This window comes from Saccoglossus kowalevskii, chromosome 18, assembly GCF_978046115.1.
Source record: "Saccoglossus kowalevskii chromosome 18, keSacKowa6.1, whole genome shotgun sequence".
Classification (NCBI taxonomy): domain Eukaryota; kingdom Metazoa; phylum Hemichordata; class Enteropneusta; family Harrimaniidae; genus Saccoglossus; species Saccoglossus kowalevskii.
Window position 1 is genome coordinate 27,852,465 of NC_140658.1, and position 19,787 is coordinate 27,872,251.

General features: G+C 35.5%; 1 protein-coding gene across 1 annotated transcript in view; it reads left to right on the plus strand.

Moving 5' to 3' along the window:
- The first annotated feature begins 4,911 nt into the window (after window positions 1–4,911).
- The window catches only part of LOC146732000 (high affinity 3',5'-cyclic-AMP phosphodiesterase 7A-like), a 150,147-nt gene continuing 135,271 nt past the window's right edge, over window positions 4,912–19,787 (plus strand). Inside the window, exon 1 of the mRNA XM_085493113.1 lies at window positions 4,912–5,391. Coding sequence (XP_085349239.1) covers window positions 5,239–5,391 — 153 coding nt within the window. The 5' untranslated portion in view covers window positions 4,912–5,238. The remainder of the gene's footprint in view (window positions 5,392–19,787) is intronic.

A 19,787-nucleotide genomic window follows, 5' to 3' on the forward strand; every position in this document is an offset into this window, starting at 1 on the left:
ATAAGTAATTAAACATGTATTGCGTGCGTGGCTAGAACAATCGCCTATTCGCCTCGGTTCATGTCATGGCAAGTTTTCCCCTCGGCCACCGAACTTACTGCGTGAAGAGAGCGTGAAAGCCGTCCACGCCGACCCACGCCACGCAGCGTAGCTCCAGACATTGGGGCAAAGGCCCTCAGATGGTGAAAGTCAAAAGTAATGGCGCTGCACAGTGAAAAGTTCTGAGAAATAATAGATTTTATTAGTTTTTTTAATTTTAGATGTTGGAGTGTTTTTAGAATTTATGTTGTCACGATGGTACAGATATTTACTTAAACATTATCTTTAATATATAAAGAGGTTTGTACAACATTGTTGTCTAAAACCATAGAGGGAGGGTATATGCTAAAACCAAAATGCTGTTTTGATAAGTCGTTTCTAGTAAATATGATATCAGCCGATATCATGATGATATCATATTTGTCTTATGACTAGAATGGGTTTCGTCCTAAACGCTCACGTGAGTCACAGTTACTATTAACTGTCCGTGACTGGACGCCACCACGTGACAATTCATAAGAAGTGTACGGTTTCCGACACCGTATCTCATAATAATCTTATAAATAAATTGCATTGTTACGAGATAAGAGGTGGAAATAATAATTGGATTTCATTTTTTTTTTTATCAGACAATAAAGGTTTACAATCAATGAAACTGTTTCTGGATGGGTGGACGCATTATTATGCGTACCACAAGGGACAATTACAGACCGATACTATTTTATATCTTACACTAATGATATTGCTAAGAACATCGGTTTATATAATAAGCTTTACGAAGCTGACTGCATTTTATACAGGGTGATTTCTAATGATTAGATAGTTGGTTGATATGCAGTATCCGTTCGTTGATATCGTTAGTAAGCTCACGCACGCGCACTATCATTTTTATTATTTCGTCGATTATTTCCATTTTTGGCGCCAAAACAACGCTTTTTATCACATAGTAAATCGTACCCAGTTCATCAAGATGCGGTATGCCAAAACATTACATGAACATGCTAAAAAAGTTATCCATATTTTTTTTCTGTAATATTCGATCACGCGAAAACAAACCTAGCGAATCAGAATATCCAATGTAAGACCGTTATAACAAATTTTCAGAAATCAATCATTGGTTCGACGATTTTTAAAGTGGGGGAGTCGTCACCTGCGCATGCGTCAGATGGCCATAGCGTGTCATTGTAAACAGACGTCTACCCATGAGCCTTTGCGTTTTAGCGTGTGTTGTTATCGTCGCTTGGGACTCAATTCCCGCACGTGCGCGCGTGCGCAGGTGACGACAAATCTCACAAATGTAAATATTCTACTAATAGTGTCAGCTCAGAATTCCAAGGTTTAAAAATCGTTCTGAAAAAAAAAATAGTAAAAAATTAAACACGACGAAGGTTGTATCTCGAAAACACGCGCATTGATTGGGTGTCAAACTAGCCTGACAAGTTGGCGTAGGTGGCGCCCTGGACTGCTGCGATCCCCACCAACTGGATCACTGGATCGCAGCAGTCCAGGGCGCCACCTACGCCAACTTGTCAGGCTAGTGTCAAACATAATCGGTTGTATTATATTTGCAGTTGCATTTCTTGTTTGAATTCGACAATATGGCTGAGAATAGAGACGGCTTTATTTCTAGAATCAGTATTTAAACCCAATCTATCGGGACAGAAATAGCTTGTTTTATATTAGCATCCTGCGAAGACAAAGCATTGTTATAGAAAAAGATTTGGTAAATCTTAGAATTTATAGAAAAACAAAACTAGTTGATTCTTGTTTTTTTTTATTTGCCAATCATGGTATTATTCGATACATATTGTAAATACACATGTCACATATATACATGTAATATATTTAAAGCGCGGTGGTCGTCGCGCAGCGCGTGTTCGAATTTCATGTAAATAAACAATGTATTTTACATGCGTTGTATACGTCGCTATGAGTCCCATATCGAACAGGACGCGGCGCGACGACTACAGCCCTTTAACGTAATGGAAGTAGCTCACGCAATAGAGAAACTATAACGTATGTATTCTTCATGATCAAGCCGTTGGGGGCGGTGTTCGGACAAACTGCATTACTGACACAAAACATGGGAATCAGGAGGAATGACTCAGTTGTTTTCATCACAGTCCCGCGGTCCCACTATCACATTGTTTTCATGTACAACGCAACATGTATTTAAATTATGTCGAAAATTGGGTCTGAACACGTTGGTGTTCTCTAACTTATGGCTCAGTGTGTACGTCACGGTGGTGGAAAGGCCCAATGTTGCGTTAGGGGTCAAGCAGATGATATCATGAGGGTGGTTGGAAGAAGCCCGTGCATTTTTTTCAGTGTCTTATCAGTAGATTTTTCTTTTTCTTGAATGTGCCAACAGTTTTTTCCTGCAAATCCTTGCAGGCATTTTGCTCCCCCTCAGTGTCTAGCTTGCACATACTATTTTTTTTAAAAAATCTTCCAGCCCACGAGATTTAAAATTGCCAACCCCTTAATAACACACGCGCATTTTGCATACTCTGTATGTATTCGCACAATGAGGCAATATAGGATTGTTTTTCGTTTTTTCCCACTGAATATTATATAACAGTCTTATGTTCATACAATAACTTGAAACGGGATTCCCACTAGAAAAAAGTTACGCCGACGTCTAGTAAAGGAACAAGACAAACGCGATAATAATATTTCTTTTCTGTATGGCATCTTTCCGATAATATATACGTTGCTATAGCTACACGGCTAATCATGTATGGAGAATTCCGTTTTACAAATATAAGTTTCAAATATAAATTGTAGGTGATGTGAGGAAGGGCAGGTGGTAGCAAATTTAAAGCCTATCTGACAAGTGCCGCCGGTGTAAGTTGCGCCCGGTAATTAAAAGCATATCAATCCCATAGTTTTGTGACGTAAATGCGCCTAATGCCAGTGGCACTGATGATTGTTTCGGTTGGCCATACATCTGCCGTCTGTGTACTTTAAGTTTTTAATCGAGCACTAATGTTTAACAATTCTTGATCATGTGAAATATCAAAATAACATACCATACATATAATATAACAGCCTAGACTCAGCGCTTTTAAATTCGACGAACTTACATCGCAAGTACCTGATTTTAAATAAGATACACATAAATAATTTTGGCTGTGGCACTCAAATTCAACCAGGAGGCCACCACACCCGTTGCGAATAGTCGCCGGCGTTTTTCCCTTCAAAGGGATTTAAAGCGGGAGAGTCGTCACCTGCGCATGCACGGGATTTGAGTTCCAAACGACGATAACAGCACACGCTAAGGCTCATGGGTAGACGTTGGTTTGTAAACAATGACACGCTATGGCGTAGGTGACGACTCCCCCGCTTTAAACTTTACTGCCATTTACGCAGGTGTAACTTGTTCACATCTGTTTTAACCCGGTGAAAGTATTAGTAATAGTTTAACTAATACGCCTGTGCTGATATCTCTTTATAGCGAGAGATCTTCATAGAAATTATCTTTCATTCATAATCACACAACGCCATCAATCTCATGAAACTAACCTGAATGTCCCTCTTACGATGTTGAAAGAGGGTCGGCAAGGGGTATTTTCGTAAGCTGTAATCAATTCTTTTTTATTTTCGTGATAATGTAATTTGAATAAATAAAACAACGTAAATTTGTAGACATGGACAAGGTGTAAAAAGATCTTATTTTTTTGTAAGCGTATAAAGCATTTTCCACATTAGAATGTCGTAATTCGTACGCAATTTCCAATTTTGATTCTTAAACACAAATTATCAAGTATATTATAAAAATGTAATTAGTAATTTGCTTTATCTGTAAAATGTAAAAAAAAATATTTGTTATTGTAATTTGAACTTTCCTTTTTATTTCCCGTAAAAACGTAAAATGCATTATTTTATTTCCTGTAACCTATACCAGCTAACCCCACCTCTTGACATGTGCGGATATTTTAGCGCATTTTGCAGTGACAATATTCTTTTCAAAATCGGTCTATGATTAATCGTTTTAGTATTATTCATCATTATTTGGACATTTGCTGACTGTCACGGGCATGCAGTAATAATAATAATAATAATAATAATAATAATAATAATAATAATAATAATAATAATAATGTCATTTTTTAAAAAGAAAAATAGCTGTAGACATAAACACCATCGACTCGTTTGTCACCCCATCCCACTAAGTAAATGTTGAGATATTGAGATATTCCCTGTTCACAGGAAACACTGATTCCTTAGCGTTATTCTTTTAAAGCAACCTTTTCAAACCTCATTCCTAAATTCCCTAGTGTTGAAATTCAAGACCAATAATCCCCCCTTTTTTTAACAGATGTTCACGTTCAAGTTCTCATCGATTGCCGCCGACTTGGCAGCGGCTTCTGACTTGTGGGCTCCCGGGTGGGTAAACACAATGAAATGGAGGTTGGGCATGGAGGTCGTTTGAGTTATTTTTATATAGCTGTAGTTCTGTGGCTCTTGTTTTCTCTGTAACGATTCGATTTTTTCTGTAACGATTTGTTTATTGCGAAATCAGTGATCATACTACGACGGATAAAATTACCCTACCGACAATAGTGCCAGGCGATACGAAAAATGAACTACAGTACAGCGAAACCAAAAGCTACAGAACTACTACAGCTATTTTCGATTCCGTTATGTTATGTTTACAATCCAACTGCAAAGAAATCATCAGGTATTCAACAAAAGAATAACAAACCATGTGCTAGACAGACTAAGAGACGTGTGACACCCGGTCCAAAACCTCAGAGCTGGGGAAACTCGACTTTTTTTAGTACACGTTACCCTGGCTGCCCAAATATAGAAACAGGGAATCCCTTTATTAATATTCATAAGAACGTCACTTCCTGTTTTGTCAAAGGCATGCTGGGAGTGCTCGTTTCCTGAAATTGGAGAGCTTGAACTATTATTCGTGGCTTTGTGTTTTTACACAACTGTATAGTACGGACTCCAAAATTATGAGTGGAGATGACTCTATCGGTGCACACAGCAATCAAAACTACCCAATAGGCATCAACTCGACACGGTCCCTATTGCAACACTGAGATCGCGATCTGCATTTGACTCGTTTGTGGAGTGCTTCAAAATCGCTTGGTCAAGTTGGTGTGCGATAAGTTAAAACGATATTTAGATCGTTTGTACGCCAGTTCGTAGACTTTCAGCCTCCGCCAAAAATTACTACTCTCGTATATGTATTCCAGGTTTATGCTTGCCATGGAAGTATGTCATCAGCTGCCCTTCCTACCGCTTGACAGACCAATTCCCAATCATGTTCTGCAACGAAGAGGAGCCATCTCGTTCAGCTCAAGCACGTCTCTGTTCAAGAGCCTTCCCCGACTTCACGTAAGTTCTCTTTATTTCACCCTCCAAAAAATGAATGATTTTTCTTCTGTCCTACTTTTGGGACGAAGAATATTTTTGCATTGCCCGACACGACTCGGTATATGTTGGTCTGACACTATGTGCAATTTATACGGGGAGCTGTCGTGATGTGTTGTCAACGTTCCATGCGCAACCGGGAAAACAGTCGGATATAAGAACGAAAAAAAAAAAAAATAGCTCGAACACAACTCAAAATTCAGTTGCTTTTACAGCTCAACACACAACAGCACTGTCACACAGCATGCAGAATGATGCGCTCTGCGCGAATTTTAAGTAGGAGGTGTTACACGGTGACCTTGAGAAGAAGTCGAGTTTAATATCATCGGTCGATGATGTCATAACAAGACGTGTGGAAACATCTCGGCGCCTGTCACAGTACACTTGCCGCGTTTGAATGAATTGAGAAAACAATGATTATGCACCTGTACCTTTAGGTGTCGTCTGTTATATCAGTCCATGTTATTGTTCAATTGTCCTACGCCGTCATCATGACGTGCTACACTCGATGTTTTTTTGTTCCCCGTGAGAGTGCTGCTGCATCACAGATGTACCCCAAGTAGACGTATTTATTGCACATAACGAGTCATGTCAACCTGCATTTTACAGGGGCTTCTTTAAATGAGTGCATTTTGCATCAAATCTGCAGATTTCTGCAACAAAGATGATCAATACTTATTTCGAAACCATTGATTGACCTAGATCTTATTTCAGCAATCCATATTTTCGCTGTTCTTGTTTTGCAAAGATGTCTGGCTAAATAACATCAATGCATCATTTAATTTTTTATTAGAAAAAATAGAATTGATTTATACACATATTTTCTTATTGCAAAACATGCACATTTGTGTATGTCTTAATATTTGAAAAAAATATTACTGTATTGGCAAAATAGATGAAAAACTCATTAGAATTTTTATTTTTATTGTTGCCTTTATTTTGCCATATAAAATTGATGGCCGCTATTCAAGTGTTTTTATTGTAAATTATTGTTCCATTAATTAGATTTATCTAGCATCAACACTGAGTTTCATTGGGCATTTATACACAGTGGTTTTGAACAGTACAGTTATCATGATCACAACTGTCATTTCCCCCCTCAATTCTTATGCAAATTACATACACAACTGTCAGTTCAGCAGATTACTGTGCAATTCCCTACTGGACACTGCTGTTGTTTACTGGTAGCAGGATCATGTTATAAAGGATGTTATTTCTAAGTCAGCCATTTAAATTTCTATCTGCTTGTTAAGATCGCTGAATTTATCAGAATAGTCTCATTATTTAAATTAGGAAGGCAAATGTCCATGCATGAAGTCATTACCGCTCATATATAGATAATAACAATATATTGTGTGTCTCTCAGTCGCGACATTACTCTTTGAAATAAACAATTAATCACAGACATCAAAGATTCTTGAAGAACTATTACATGTAGTAAAAGTCCATACAAGTGGCAATGGTCAATTTTAACTTTATTGGACCACAAAATACCCAGGATGTTTAAAAGCTTTTCAGTCCAATAAATATACCTGTAAAATTTTATTAATGAAGAAAAATTGAATTTAACCATTTATTGTTGTTGGCTTACTAAATTTAATTTTGAAAGACAATATTTAACAAAGTACAAAATCTAAAATAGATGCACAAGTGTTCTTCAGACATTACATGATAGATGGGCTATTTGAAATCCTGTCTTGGAAGAGTAGACAAAATTTTGTTTTACTTAGGCCAGGAAAAAAATATTCATGTTTCTGGTCAAAAAAATGTATGTCACAACTTTTTTTAGGTTTTTGGTCATAATTGTTGAAAAAAAATGTACGAAAAATTCACTTTTTATGAAAATTCAAAGTAAAGCAATACTGAAGAATACTTTATTTTTGCTTGGAATTTATTTTCACTGGAGGGATGATTCCATGAAAATAAAATCCAGCGAATATACTTTTTTTCCTATATTTCACATTAAACTCATCAAAAATCAGTGAAAATTAATTTCATACAAAACGGCCAAAAAGCCTTTTCAGCGAAAATTAATTGCATCGAAAATAAAGTATTCCACAGTATTTGAATGGCAATTTGAAAATAAAAATTAAAGAATGTGCACATCTGTCAATTTAAAAAAAATTTACTGGAATACTTTATTCATTCTTATTTATTCAATGAAACATGAATATTTCTTATGGTTTGTGTGTAATTTATGAGAAATAAGTGAAAATACATATCGTCTTTCCAAGTTTAAATGAAAATGTAATATGTCCCGGTTCATTTGGGGGGGGGGGGTGTCAGATCCCCCCCCCCCAAAAAAAAGTCGGTTTGGAAGCTATTTCTGATCTTATATGCTTCTCATTATCAAGCAGTTCAAACACCTATACAACTACATGTATAGTCAGGTTTTCCCTTGTAAATGTAAATTAGTAGTATTATTAGAATTAGTATAAGACTGCATTCCCTCATGTACTGGTAATATTCCTATTTACTCTGTACTGCATGTAGATTGGGAATGTCTTTTTTTTAACTTGTTAAACAACCATATATTATACGTCGTAAACAAATTCTTTTTACTGTGACCTACATTAGCCGTATATGACGTCAATGCAATGGAGAAGTGTTTGCATTGTTCTTGTTCAGAACAAAGAATGCTATTGTATTGCTTGTCAAACACAAAAAGTATGTAGTACAAGTGGACTTTACAGGTTAACCAAAATGGCATAAAACTACCGATAAATTTAGAGTGCCCCCCTCATCTACCATGGTATGTATTACTTTAAATTTTAATGAATGCCAACCTGTGACCTCTTCCTCATATCCTTTCATTGCTTTAGCTTTTATACACTACCTTAATCTTAAGTTTAGTGCGGGGCTATAAGGTCAACAAGTTTGCACTTCAAATCTTGGCTTTGGTACAAGGTTGGGATTGTGAAGTTGGTGACGCATGACATGTTTTGTTTTAAATCTTGGCAGAGAGAGACTCAGCAGTCTGTTTCGTGTCAGTACCTCATCAAATGTTTTCCCTCTGTATTTTGTTTGCTAATCTTTGTGTTGGATTTTAAAATAGATGCAATTGTATAGGCGTAATTACCCTTAAATAAATCAATACAGGTCACTATGAAAAAAGAAACAGAACGGTGAATTTTAATCTCCCCTCCTGGAAACTGGCAAGTGACTTATAAGATCATCATTCATTGGCTGCTCAATTCAAGCACCTGACAGTCCATCGAATGAGAGTATAGGTTCTTTGTGCTCTGGGTGTGACAAGTTTTTTTAATACTCTAACCAACTCTTTGTTATCATCTTATAGTACACTGTGTAGGAGTCAATATTAAGGTAGTTGGCAGCAATTAAAACTTTTACTGTGTTTTTGAGCTATTTTCTATTGTTTAGAACTTCCTATGGTAAAAAGGTTATGTCATATCTCATATTATTAAATAATATTTTTCTTCGTTCTGCCTTGATAAGATTTAATATACCAGGGTAAGTGGGATTGGCTTCAAAGGTTTATATTAAAATTGTTTGTGCATGACAATATGTGCTTTTTTTACTGCTCACACTCAGCCTTGTATTGATTTTCCTGTTGTGGGTCATTTCCCTGTGATAAGTTTGATAGTTACGGTAGGTGTACATATGCTATAATTTAATACTGTCCCATTGAGAAAAAATAAATAATTTTACTGTGGTTTAATAGCAGGGAATTTTGTAGAAACTTTGCATTCATACTTTTTCTTTTTATAAATTATATATGTTTTCTACTTTACACACATTTCTGTTTCAGTGTTGACAATATTGTGAAACGGTTAAAGTTCACATTGATATGTTCTACAGATTTCAGCATGTTTACATTTAACTGGTAGTACATGTGCTACACCTAAAAACACATGTGGAATGTCCTCAGTATAGAAATACATTCACTATCCCAATTTGATAGACCTCTCTCAAAAAACACTGAGCCATTTCGTTTTTTTGCATCTAATTTGTTTATGAAAAGTTCTGTCATATATTATGCAAATTATCTAACAAAAATTGAGTCTTTTTTTGCTTAAATGACTTATTCTCTGACACTTTGCTTTGCATTGCTGTTATTTGTTGTGCAAATAGCTTTAGAGAATTTCTATATTCCAAAACAATTAATCGCTTTTAGGAGCTTTCTCAAAGCTGGCAATAAACTATTTAACTTGAATGAAACCACTGTGAAGTCATTTTCCTATTTGCAGTTTTTATTACTAGCATTGTAATAATAAATTATTGGAGCATTAAAAATAAATTTTGTAATAAATTGTAAATTCACAAATATGCTCTTGTTGATAAATTAGTTTTTGTGACAGTTGTGAGGATTCCAGTTCCACCCAACCCCGTCATTTGCATATTATCAGATATTCATCTTTTTCTGGATTTCAGAAACTTACCACTGATCACTGATGTCATGTGCATGGTAATCAGTTCCTCCACTTCTTGTTGCGGTGAAATTATTACAATATGTTTTTTGGCTCCCACTGATCTATAACACACATGTAAAAAGACGATTTTAATAATAACATGGCTTTCCGATTGCCTTGAAATGGAATCAGTTGTGCCTAGAGGTCTGCAAGTACACATATGTTATGCTGTTCATTATTTTTCTGTTATTTTTATTCAGTAATTTGATCATTTATTTATTACACAGAGAAAAAATGGGTTTGTGCCCAATTACCCTTGTTGAAATATAAAACATATTTGTAAGTAAATATGGAATCAATAACTTGGTTTCAGAGTTGATAATTGGAGATAATATCATAAGGTTTAGCTTCTTTTTAATATGCAATGTTGCTGAAGCACAGTCTTTGTTCGTTCTTATTTGCCATATAGTCTCCCACTAGAATTTTGGGGCAGCATTTTTTCACGTTTTATGTATTTTTCTGTAATTTCAGTGTTAATTTCAGATTTAATGGACATAATTTCCCATTAAAAAAAGCAAAATTCTGAAGCTTTGATTTGTGGAAAGGGGACAAAAAGTTGATTCTGCACGCAAAGGATTAATTATTATACATTTTTTTTAACCAATTGAAGTGACATTTCATAATCAGCATTGGTAATGACATAAATATTGTTTTTTTTTTATCCTAATTCATGAGTGATATTTGATGCTAAATGTCACAACTGTAAAACGAAACCCTCTATGGCATTTTGATGTGATTTGATGTCAGCAAGTTTGAATTATTTTCAGTTATATGTATATAATTATTATATATAATAATTATATATGTTTTGGTGTGTTGTTGAAAGTTGGTCCATTGCTGAAATGACACCGACATATTGTTAACATGATGGTGTACTATTTCATGCGAACATCTTGTCTACCTAGTATAACGATTCTGCTTAATTGTGATTTTTTAACTGAACCATTTTTCGAAGCGAGTGGATTTTGAAAATAAACACACAAGCTTGTCAGCACATGCCATTTTTACCATAATATCTATTTATCATCTGTACATACTCAGAACTCTGGATAATCTACAGATAGCAGTACAATGAAAAACACTATATGCATTTTTTATCTGTCCTGTACTACATCACACTGTGGAGGTACAAATGTGATAATTATAAATACCGGTAATACCTTGTTATTCTGAACATGTGTAATATCATCACAATCCAACTACTAAAGTTTAATAAAATGGTTTTACGTGAATACATTTTTGTTGTTGGAGACCCCACATTTTGTGCATGCTCAAAACATGATAACCAGCTTGTTTACAGTAGCAGCAAACCTGGCCGTGTAAACTCCGAAATAGTCCGGTAGCAAATCACATACATGTGTGCTCTACATGTGTGCTCTAGAATTTATGAAATGCATATTGCAAGGTGTGACATCCAACTTGTGTAATAAATGTCTGGGTTAGAAATACATTAAAAAAACATACTCAGCAATCCTTGAAATCCAGCGAGAGGAGTTGGGTCAGTGTACAAAATTCTGAAACCAAAATCTATGGTCACTGAACTAATTTTTTCCACAAAACGACCTCGAAAATTGATCAAAAATGCGTGTTTTGAATAGTTTGCATTTGGTTCCTATGGCAGAAATATTCCATCATATCTCAACAATTTTGTGTTATGATAGCTGCTTGTGGCTGTTACAAAATATTGGAGAATTTTGAGAATATTAGTATCCTTGGAATAATGTGTTTACATGGATTTCTATGGTAAATGATCCAAAATGGGTGCTTTTTTGATTATTTTGCGTATGTTTTTCTTGAAAACAAATCCTTCCTCCTCCATAAAAGCTTTAAAAACTTCAAGATTCACACATACTCCTAACTACTTAAATTTCAAAAAATAAAGATGTTCACAAATTTTGCAAGTCTGGTAATGACAATATTTGATAGCAGTAAAAATGTTACTGGGATATTAAAGACAGTCACCAAAAATTGTTCAAAATATTGTCCTCACACATTTCTAGCAGCAAAAATTAAATTAAATAATCTGTTCTGTGTTTCACTATATTGTCGTATTTGGTTTCCGTTCTTTGCTTCATGAAGGAAATGTCGATTCAGTAATATATCGACAGACTGTGGCAGATACATGTTGCTAAAGGGATGGGAGGAGGCTTTCATGAACATTTTTATTTTCATGCCTCCCAGCAGATTGCATCTTTAACAGGAATGTTTTTGTGTTTTTAATTGCAAATCTTGAACTAAAGAATTTGCTATTGAAGTAATAACGTGGACAATTTACTTGGAGAAAATGCATAAAGAAACAAATTATTAATCTCGGTGCTCTGATCACTATCAATGTTGTCTCATGTGTTGGTCTTACATCAGTTTTTTTTTATTATATTTTTTTATTATATTTTTATCATCTTTTTTATCCATGATTGCATTACAGTTTTATCTTAACATAATTTTGTCATCTGACCAGCCCATCTTTTATTTGAACACCTTATTGAAATTCTGGTTTCTTTCAGAAATTAAACTAGCATAATTTTTTTTTTCAAAAATTTGATCCCAACCTGTGTGTCCAGTGGGAGAATTAGGTTTATTTGGCCCAAAATTAATGAGAAAATAGGCAAAATGTGAAAAAAGAATGTCAGTTAACCAATTTTCCGGAAATAAAGAGATGGCTTTTGACGCATGTGATAAAGCAAATGATATGTATCATACATGTATAAGCAGAAATAAAAAATCACAATTACATGAACAAATTATTATTTGTTGACTGAAAAATATAACTTGAAAATATTTGCTTTCAATGCTAAAAACTGCTATATAGATAAAAAATGAATTGAGTTCAACATACTACCATTATATTTGCTCTATCAGAAGTGCATTTACAATAGAGGTGCGAATAAGCCTTTAACTTTTGTTTTGTTGAGATATTAGGCCAAAAAGAAAAAAAATTATCTGTTTCTGGTTAGTGTTTGTGTCAGTTGGAAGTTTTTTTTATTTGGAAGAAAGAAAAAGAAAGGAGGAGAATGTCTCGCTGACACATGCACAGATTGACTTACTTGATGTTTCTAAAGAAAAAAAGAAAATTACATCACCGCATCGTTCTTTGAAGAAACTTTGGACCAGAAACAATTATTTTGGCCTTACGTATATATATCAAACGTGTAATGACCTGAAATGACCTCAGTAGCTACAGTAAGTTTATTCCACTTCTGTACTGATTGACCTGAAATGACCTCTGTAGCTATAATGATTTTATTCCACTTCTGTACTGATTGACCTGAAATGACCTCAGTAGCTATAATGATTTTATTCCACTTCTGTACTGATTGACCTGAAATGACCTCAGTAGCTATAATGATTTTATTCCACTTCTGTACTGATTGACCTGAAATGACCTCTGTAGCTATAATGATTTTATTCCACTTCTGTATTGATTGACCTGAAATGACCTCAGTAGCTATAGTGAATTTATTCCACTTCTGTACTGATTGACCTGAAATGACCTCAGTAGCTATGATTTTATTCCACTTCTGTACTGATTGACCTGAAATGATCTCAGTAGCTATAATGATTTTATTCAACTTCTGTACTGATTGACCTGAAATGACCTCAGTAGCTATGATTTTATTCCACTTCTGCACTGATTGACCTGAAATGATCTCAGTAGCTATAATGAATTTATTTCACTTCTGTACTGATTGACCTGAAATGACCTCAGTAGCTATAGTGAAAATATATTCCACTTCTGTACTGATTGACCTGAAATGACCTCAGTAGCTATAATGAATTTATTCCACTTCTGCACTGATTGACCTGAAATGACCTCAGTAGCTATAGTGAATTTATTCCACTTCTGTACTGATTGACCTGAAATGACCTCAGTAGCTATAGTGAATTTATTTCACTCCTGTACTGATTGACCTGAAATGACCTCAGTAGCTATAGTGAAAATATATTCCACTTCTGTACTGATTGACCTGAAATGACCTCAGTAGCTATAATGAATTTATTCCACTTCTGTACTGATTGACCTGAAATGACCTCACTAGCTATAGTGAATTTATTCCACTTCTGTACTGATTGACCTGAAATGACCTCACTAGCTATAGTGAATTTATTTCACTCCTGTACTGATTGACCTGAAATGACCTCAGTAGCTATAGTGAAAATATATTCCACTTCTGTACTGATTGACCTGAAATGACCTCACTAGCTATAGTGAATTTATTCCACTTCTGTACTGATTGACCTGAAATGACCTCAGTAGCTATAATGAATTTATTCCACTTCTGTACTAATTTACCTGAAATGACCTCAGTAGCTATATTGAATTAATTCCACTTCTGTACTGATTGACCTGAAATGACCTCAGTAGCTGTAATGAATTTATTCCACTTCTGTACTGATTGACCTGAAATGACCTCAGTAGCTATATTGATTTTATTCCACTTCTGCACTGATTGACCTGAAATGACCTCAGTAGCTATACTGAATTTATTCCACTTCTGTACTAATTTACCTGAAATGACCTCAGTAGCTATATTGAATTAATTCCACTTCTGTACTGATTGACCTGAAATGACCTCAGTAGCTGTAATGAATTTATTCCACTTCTGTACTGATTGACCTGAAATGACCTCAGTAGCTATATTGATTTTATTCCACTTCTGCACTGATTGACCTGAAATGACCTCAGTAGCTATACTGAATTTATTCCACTTCTGTACTGATTGACCTGAAATGACCTCAGTAGCTTTAATGAATTTATTCCACTTCTGTACTAATTTACCTGAAATGACCTCAGTAGCTATATTGAATTAATTCCCCTTCTGTACTGATTGACCTGAAATGACCTCAGTAGCTATAGTGAGTTTATTTCACTTCTGTACTGATTGACCTGAAATGACCTCAGTAGCTATAATGAATTTATTCCACTTCTGTACTGAATGACCTGAAATGACCTCAGTAGCTATAGTGAATTTATTTCACTTCTGTACTGATTGACCTGAAATGACCTCAGTAGCTATATTGAATTTATTCCACTTCTGCACTGATTGACCTGAAATGACCTCAGTAGCTATAATGAATTTATTCCACTTCTGTACTAATTTACCTGAAATGACCTCAGTAGCTATATTGAATTAATTCCACTTCTGTACTGATTGACCTGAAATGACCCCAGTAGCTATAGTGAATTTATTTCACTTCTGTACTGATTGACCTGAAATGACCTCAGTAGCTATAATGAATTTATTCCACTTCTGTACTGATTGACCTGAAATGACCTCAGTAGCTATGATTTTATTTCACTTCTGTACTGATTGACCTGAAATGACCTCAGTAGCTATAGTGAATTTATTCCACTTCTGTACTGATTGACCTGAAATGATCTCAGTAGCTATAATGAATTTATTCCACTTCTGTACCAGTGTAGGAAATTCCTGCCCGTCCGCACGCCCGAGACGGCTAACTTTCGTATCGGACTGGTTGAATTTCAAACTTCCCTGTCCGGTGGTCAGGTAACATGTTACCACATTCTTCCGCCGAAATTAAAATAAAAACAAGCTACCATTCTTTATATGTGCTCTAAACATTTTAAACAGAAACGTGATCAGCCAAAACTATGAAAATATTGCATTGCCGTCTCACATCGCGACTTGCCGACACGCATTCTCAACCCACAACACGGAATCCATTGACTTATTAACATAATAATAGGTACGTGACCTCGGGTCAGGTCCTATCTCCCATGGTGCAGTGAGACTTCCGGTGACCCCTGACCAGTTCTATCGTTGCGTAGTTTGTTTACAAAGTTTTCATTTCGCGTACAACATGTATCGTTTTTTGGGGATAGACCCTCCAACAAAGAAACAGAAGTCGAGCATCGATAGAATTGCGGCAAATAATGAGTATGACCAGTCAAAACGTACTCGCAAAATAGTTCCAAGCTGGAAGACGGTGTTCAAAGAATGGCTGGTCACCGATGACACCGGTAATCATACGGTGTATTGCCGTATCTGCCGGGCTATTTACGGGCCGTTATCAAACCGCAAAATACCAGACAAACTCCGTAAGTACGGAAAGGGATGTACCAACTTAAAACATGATGCCCTTACATGCCATGAAATGTCAATTGGTCATAAACGAGCCAAATCGATATTCGAAGCAAAGAATGCTCCACCACCAAAGCAACTTCCTGCTGATAGAATCATCGAAATGTTGAATGGTAAAAGTGTTGACAGGTTAGACAATCTATTCCGAGGCTGTAACAGATGGTAATGCTCATTTGGTAGCTGGATTAAATTCTGACTAGGGTTCAGATTTTTCTGATCTAGCCGAGAGCAACAGTGACACAGACATCTGATATATCATGTTCTGAATATGCATGTTCTCTACAGCTACTTTGTTGTTAAAATAAACCGTGCATAGTATATTGTATACAACTTGTGTTTATTTGTGTGTGTGTGTGCGAAAATAATTGAAAAAAATGTGCGGGACTGGTAACATTTTAGCAGGGCTTGTAACTTTTGAAAGTTACCAGCCCTGATGTCTGGTATGTAATCTGGACAAATTTCCTACACTGTCTGTACTGATTGACCTGAAATGACCCCAGTAGCTATATTGAATTAATTCCACTTCTGTGCTGATTGACCTGAAATGACCTCAGTAGCTATATTGAATTAATTCCACTTCTGTACTGATTGACTTGAAATGACCTCAGTAGCTATAATGAATTTATTCCACTTCTGTACTGATTGACCTGAAATGACCTCAGTAGCTATAGTGAATTTATTCCACTTCTGTACTGATTGACCTGAAATGACCTCAGTAGCTATAATGAATTTATTCCACTTCTGTACTAATTTACCTGAAATGACCTCAGTAGCTATATTGAATTAATTCCACTTCTGTACTGATTGACCTGAAATGACCTCAGTAGCTATAGTGAATTTATTTCACTTCTATACTGATTGACCTGAAATGACCTCAGTGGCTATAGTGAATTTATTCCACTTCTGTACTAATTTACCTGAAATGACCTCAGTAGCTATATTGAATTAATTCCACTTCTGTACTGATTGACCTGAAATGACCTCAGTAGCTATAATGAATTTATTCCACTTCTGTACTGATTGACCTGAAATGACCTCAGTAGCTATAGTGAATTTATTTCACTTCTGTACTGATTGACCTGAAATGACCTCAGTAGCTATAGTGAATTTATTCCACTTCTGTACTGATTGACCTGAAATGACCTCAGGAGCTATAGTGAATTTATTCCACTTCTGTACTAATTTACCTGAAATGACCTCAGTAGCTATATTGAATTAATTCCACTTCTGTACTGATTGACCTGAAATGACCCCAGTAGCTATAATGAATTTATTTCACTTCTGTACTGATTGACCTGAAATGACCTCAGTAGCTATAGTGAATTTATTCCACTTCTGTACTGATTGACCTGAAATGACCTCAGTAGCTATATTGAATTAATTCCACTTCTGTACTGATTGACTTGAAATGACCTCAGTAGCTATAATGAATTTATTCCACTTCTGTACTGATTGACCTGAAATGACCTCAGTAGCTATAGTGAATTTATTCCACTTCTGTACTGATTGACCTGAAATGACCTCAGTAGCTATAATGAATTTATTCCACTTCTGTACTGATTGACCTGAAATGACCTCAGTAGCTATAGTGAGTTTATTTCACTTCTGTACTGATTGACCTGAAATGACCTCAGTAGCTATAATGAATTTATTCCACTTCTGTACTGAATGACCTGAAATGACCTCAGTAGCTATAATGAATTTATTCCACTTCTGTACTAATTTACCTGAAATGACCTCAGTAGCTATATTGAATTTATTCCACTTCTGCACTGATTGACCTGAAATGACCTCAGTAGCTATAATGAATTTATTCCACTTCTGTACTAATTTACCTGAAATGACCTCAGTAGCTATATTGAATTAATTCCACTTCTGTACTGATTGACCTGAAATGACCTCAGTAGCTAAAGTGAATTTATTCCACTTCTGTACTAATTTACCTGAAATGACCTCAGTAGCTATATTGAATTAATACCACTTCTGTACTGATTGACCTGAAATGACCTCAGTAGCTATAGTGAATTTATTTCACTCCTGTACTGATTGACCTGAAATGACCTCAGTAGCTATAGTGAATTTATTCCACTTCTGTACTAATTTACCTGAAATGACCTCAGTAGCTATATTGAATTAATTCCACTTCTGTACTGATTGACCTGAAATGACCTCACTGGCTATAATGAATTTATTCCACTTCTGTACTGATTGACCTGAAATGACCTCAGTAGCTATAGTGAATTTATTCCACTTCTGTACTGATTGACCTGAAATGACCTCAGTAGCTATAATGATTTTATTCCACTTCTGTACTAATTTACCTGAAATGACCTCAGTAGCTATATTGAATTAATTCCACTTCTGTACTGATTGACCTGAAATGACCTCAGTAGCTGTAATGAATTTATTCCACTTCTGTACTGATTGACCTGAAATGACCTCAGTAGCTATATTGATTTTATTCCACTTCTGCACTGATTGACCTGAAATGACCTCAGTAGCTATACTGAATTTATTCCACTTCTGTACTAATTTACCTGAAATGACCTCAGTAGCTATATTGAATTAATTCCACTTCTGTACTGATTGACCTGAAATGACTTCAGTAGCTATAATGATTTTATTCCACTTCTGCACTGATTGACCTGAAATGACCTCAGTAGCTATAATGAATTTATTCCACTTCTGCACTGATTGACCTGAAATGACCTCAGTAGCTTTAATGAATTTATTCCACTTCTGTACTAATTTACCTGAAATGACCTCAGTAGCTATATTGAATTAATTCCACTTCTGTACTGATTGACCTGAAATGACCTCAGTAGCTATAGTGAATTTATTTCACTTCTGTACTGATTGACCTGAAATGACCTCAGTAGCTATAATGAATTTATTTCACTTCTGTACTGATTGACCTGAAATGACCTCAGTAGCTATAATGAATTTATTCCACTTCTGTACTGAATGACCTGAAATGACCTCAGTAGCTATAATGAATTTATTCCACTTCTGTACTAATTTACCTGAAATGACCCCAGTAGCTATAGTGAATTTATTTCACTTCTGTACTGATTGACCTGAAATGACCTCAGTAGCTATATTGAATTAATTCCACTTCTGTACTGATTGACCTGAAATGACCCCAGTAGCTATAGTGAATTTATTTCACTTCTGTACTGATTGACCTGAAATGACCTCAGTAGCTATAGTGAATTTATTCCACTTCTGTACTGATTGACCTGAAATGACCTCAGTAGCTATAATGAATTTATTCCACTTCTGTACTGATTGACCTGAAATGACCCCAGTAGCTATATTGAATTAATTCCACTTCTGTACTGATTGACCTGAAATGACCTCAGTAGCTATATTGAATTAATTCCACTTCTGTACTGATTGACCTGAAATGACCTCAGTAGCTACCGGTATAGTGAATTTATTCCACTTCTGTACTGATTGACCTGAAATGACCTCAGTAGCTATAATGAATTTATTCCACTTCTGTACTAATTTACCTGAAATGACCTCAGTAGCTATATTGAATTAATTCCACTTCTGTACTGATTGACCTGAAATGACCTCAGTAGCTATAGTGAATTTATTTCCTATTAATTGTTTGCGCTTACTGAAACAAAAGAGATGCAAATATCAACATAATGAGTGGTGGCAAATAAACATTGCATTGTCTTGAGCAAGCCAGATAAACTGCATCCCTACCTTAATCTTTGAAACTTATTGGCACATAGATTAAACCTGTGTTGTTGATTTTGTCAAACACTACTGAGGCTGCTTTGCTTCCCTTCAGTAAATCTACATTTTAACCAACTTT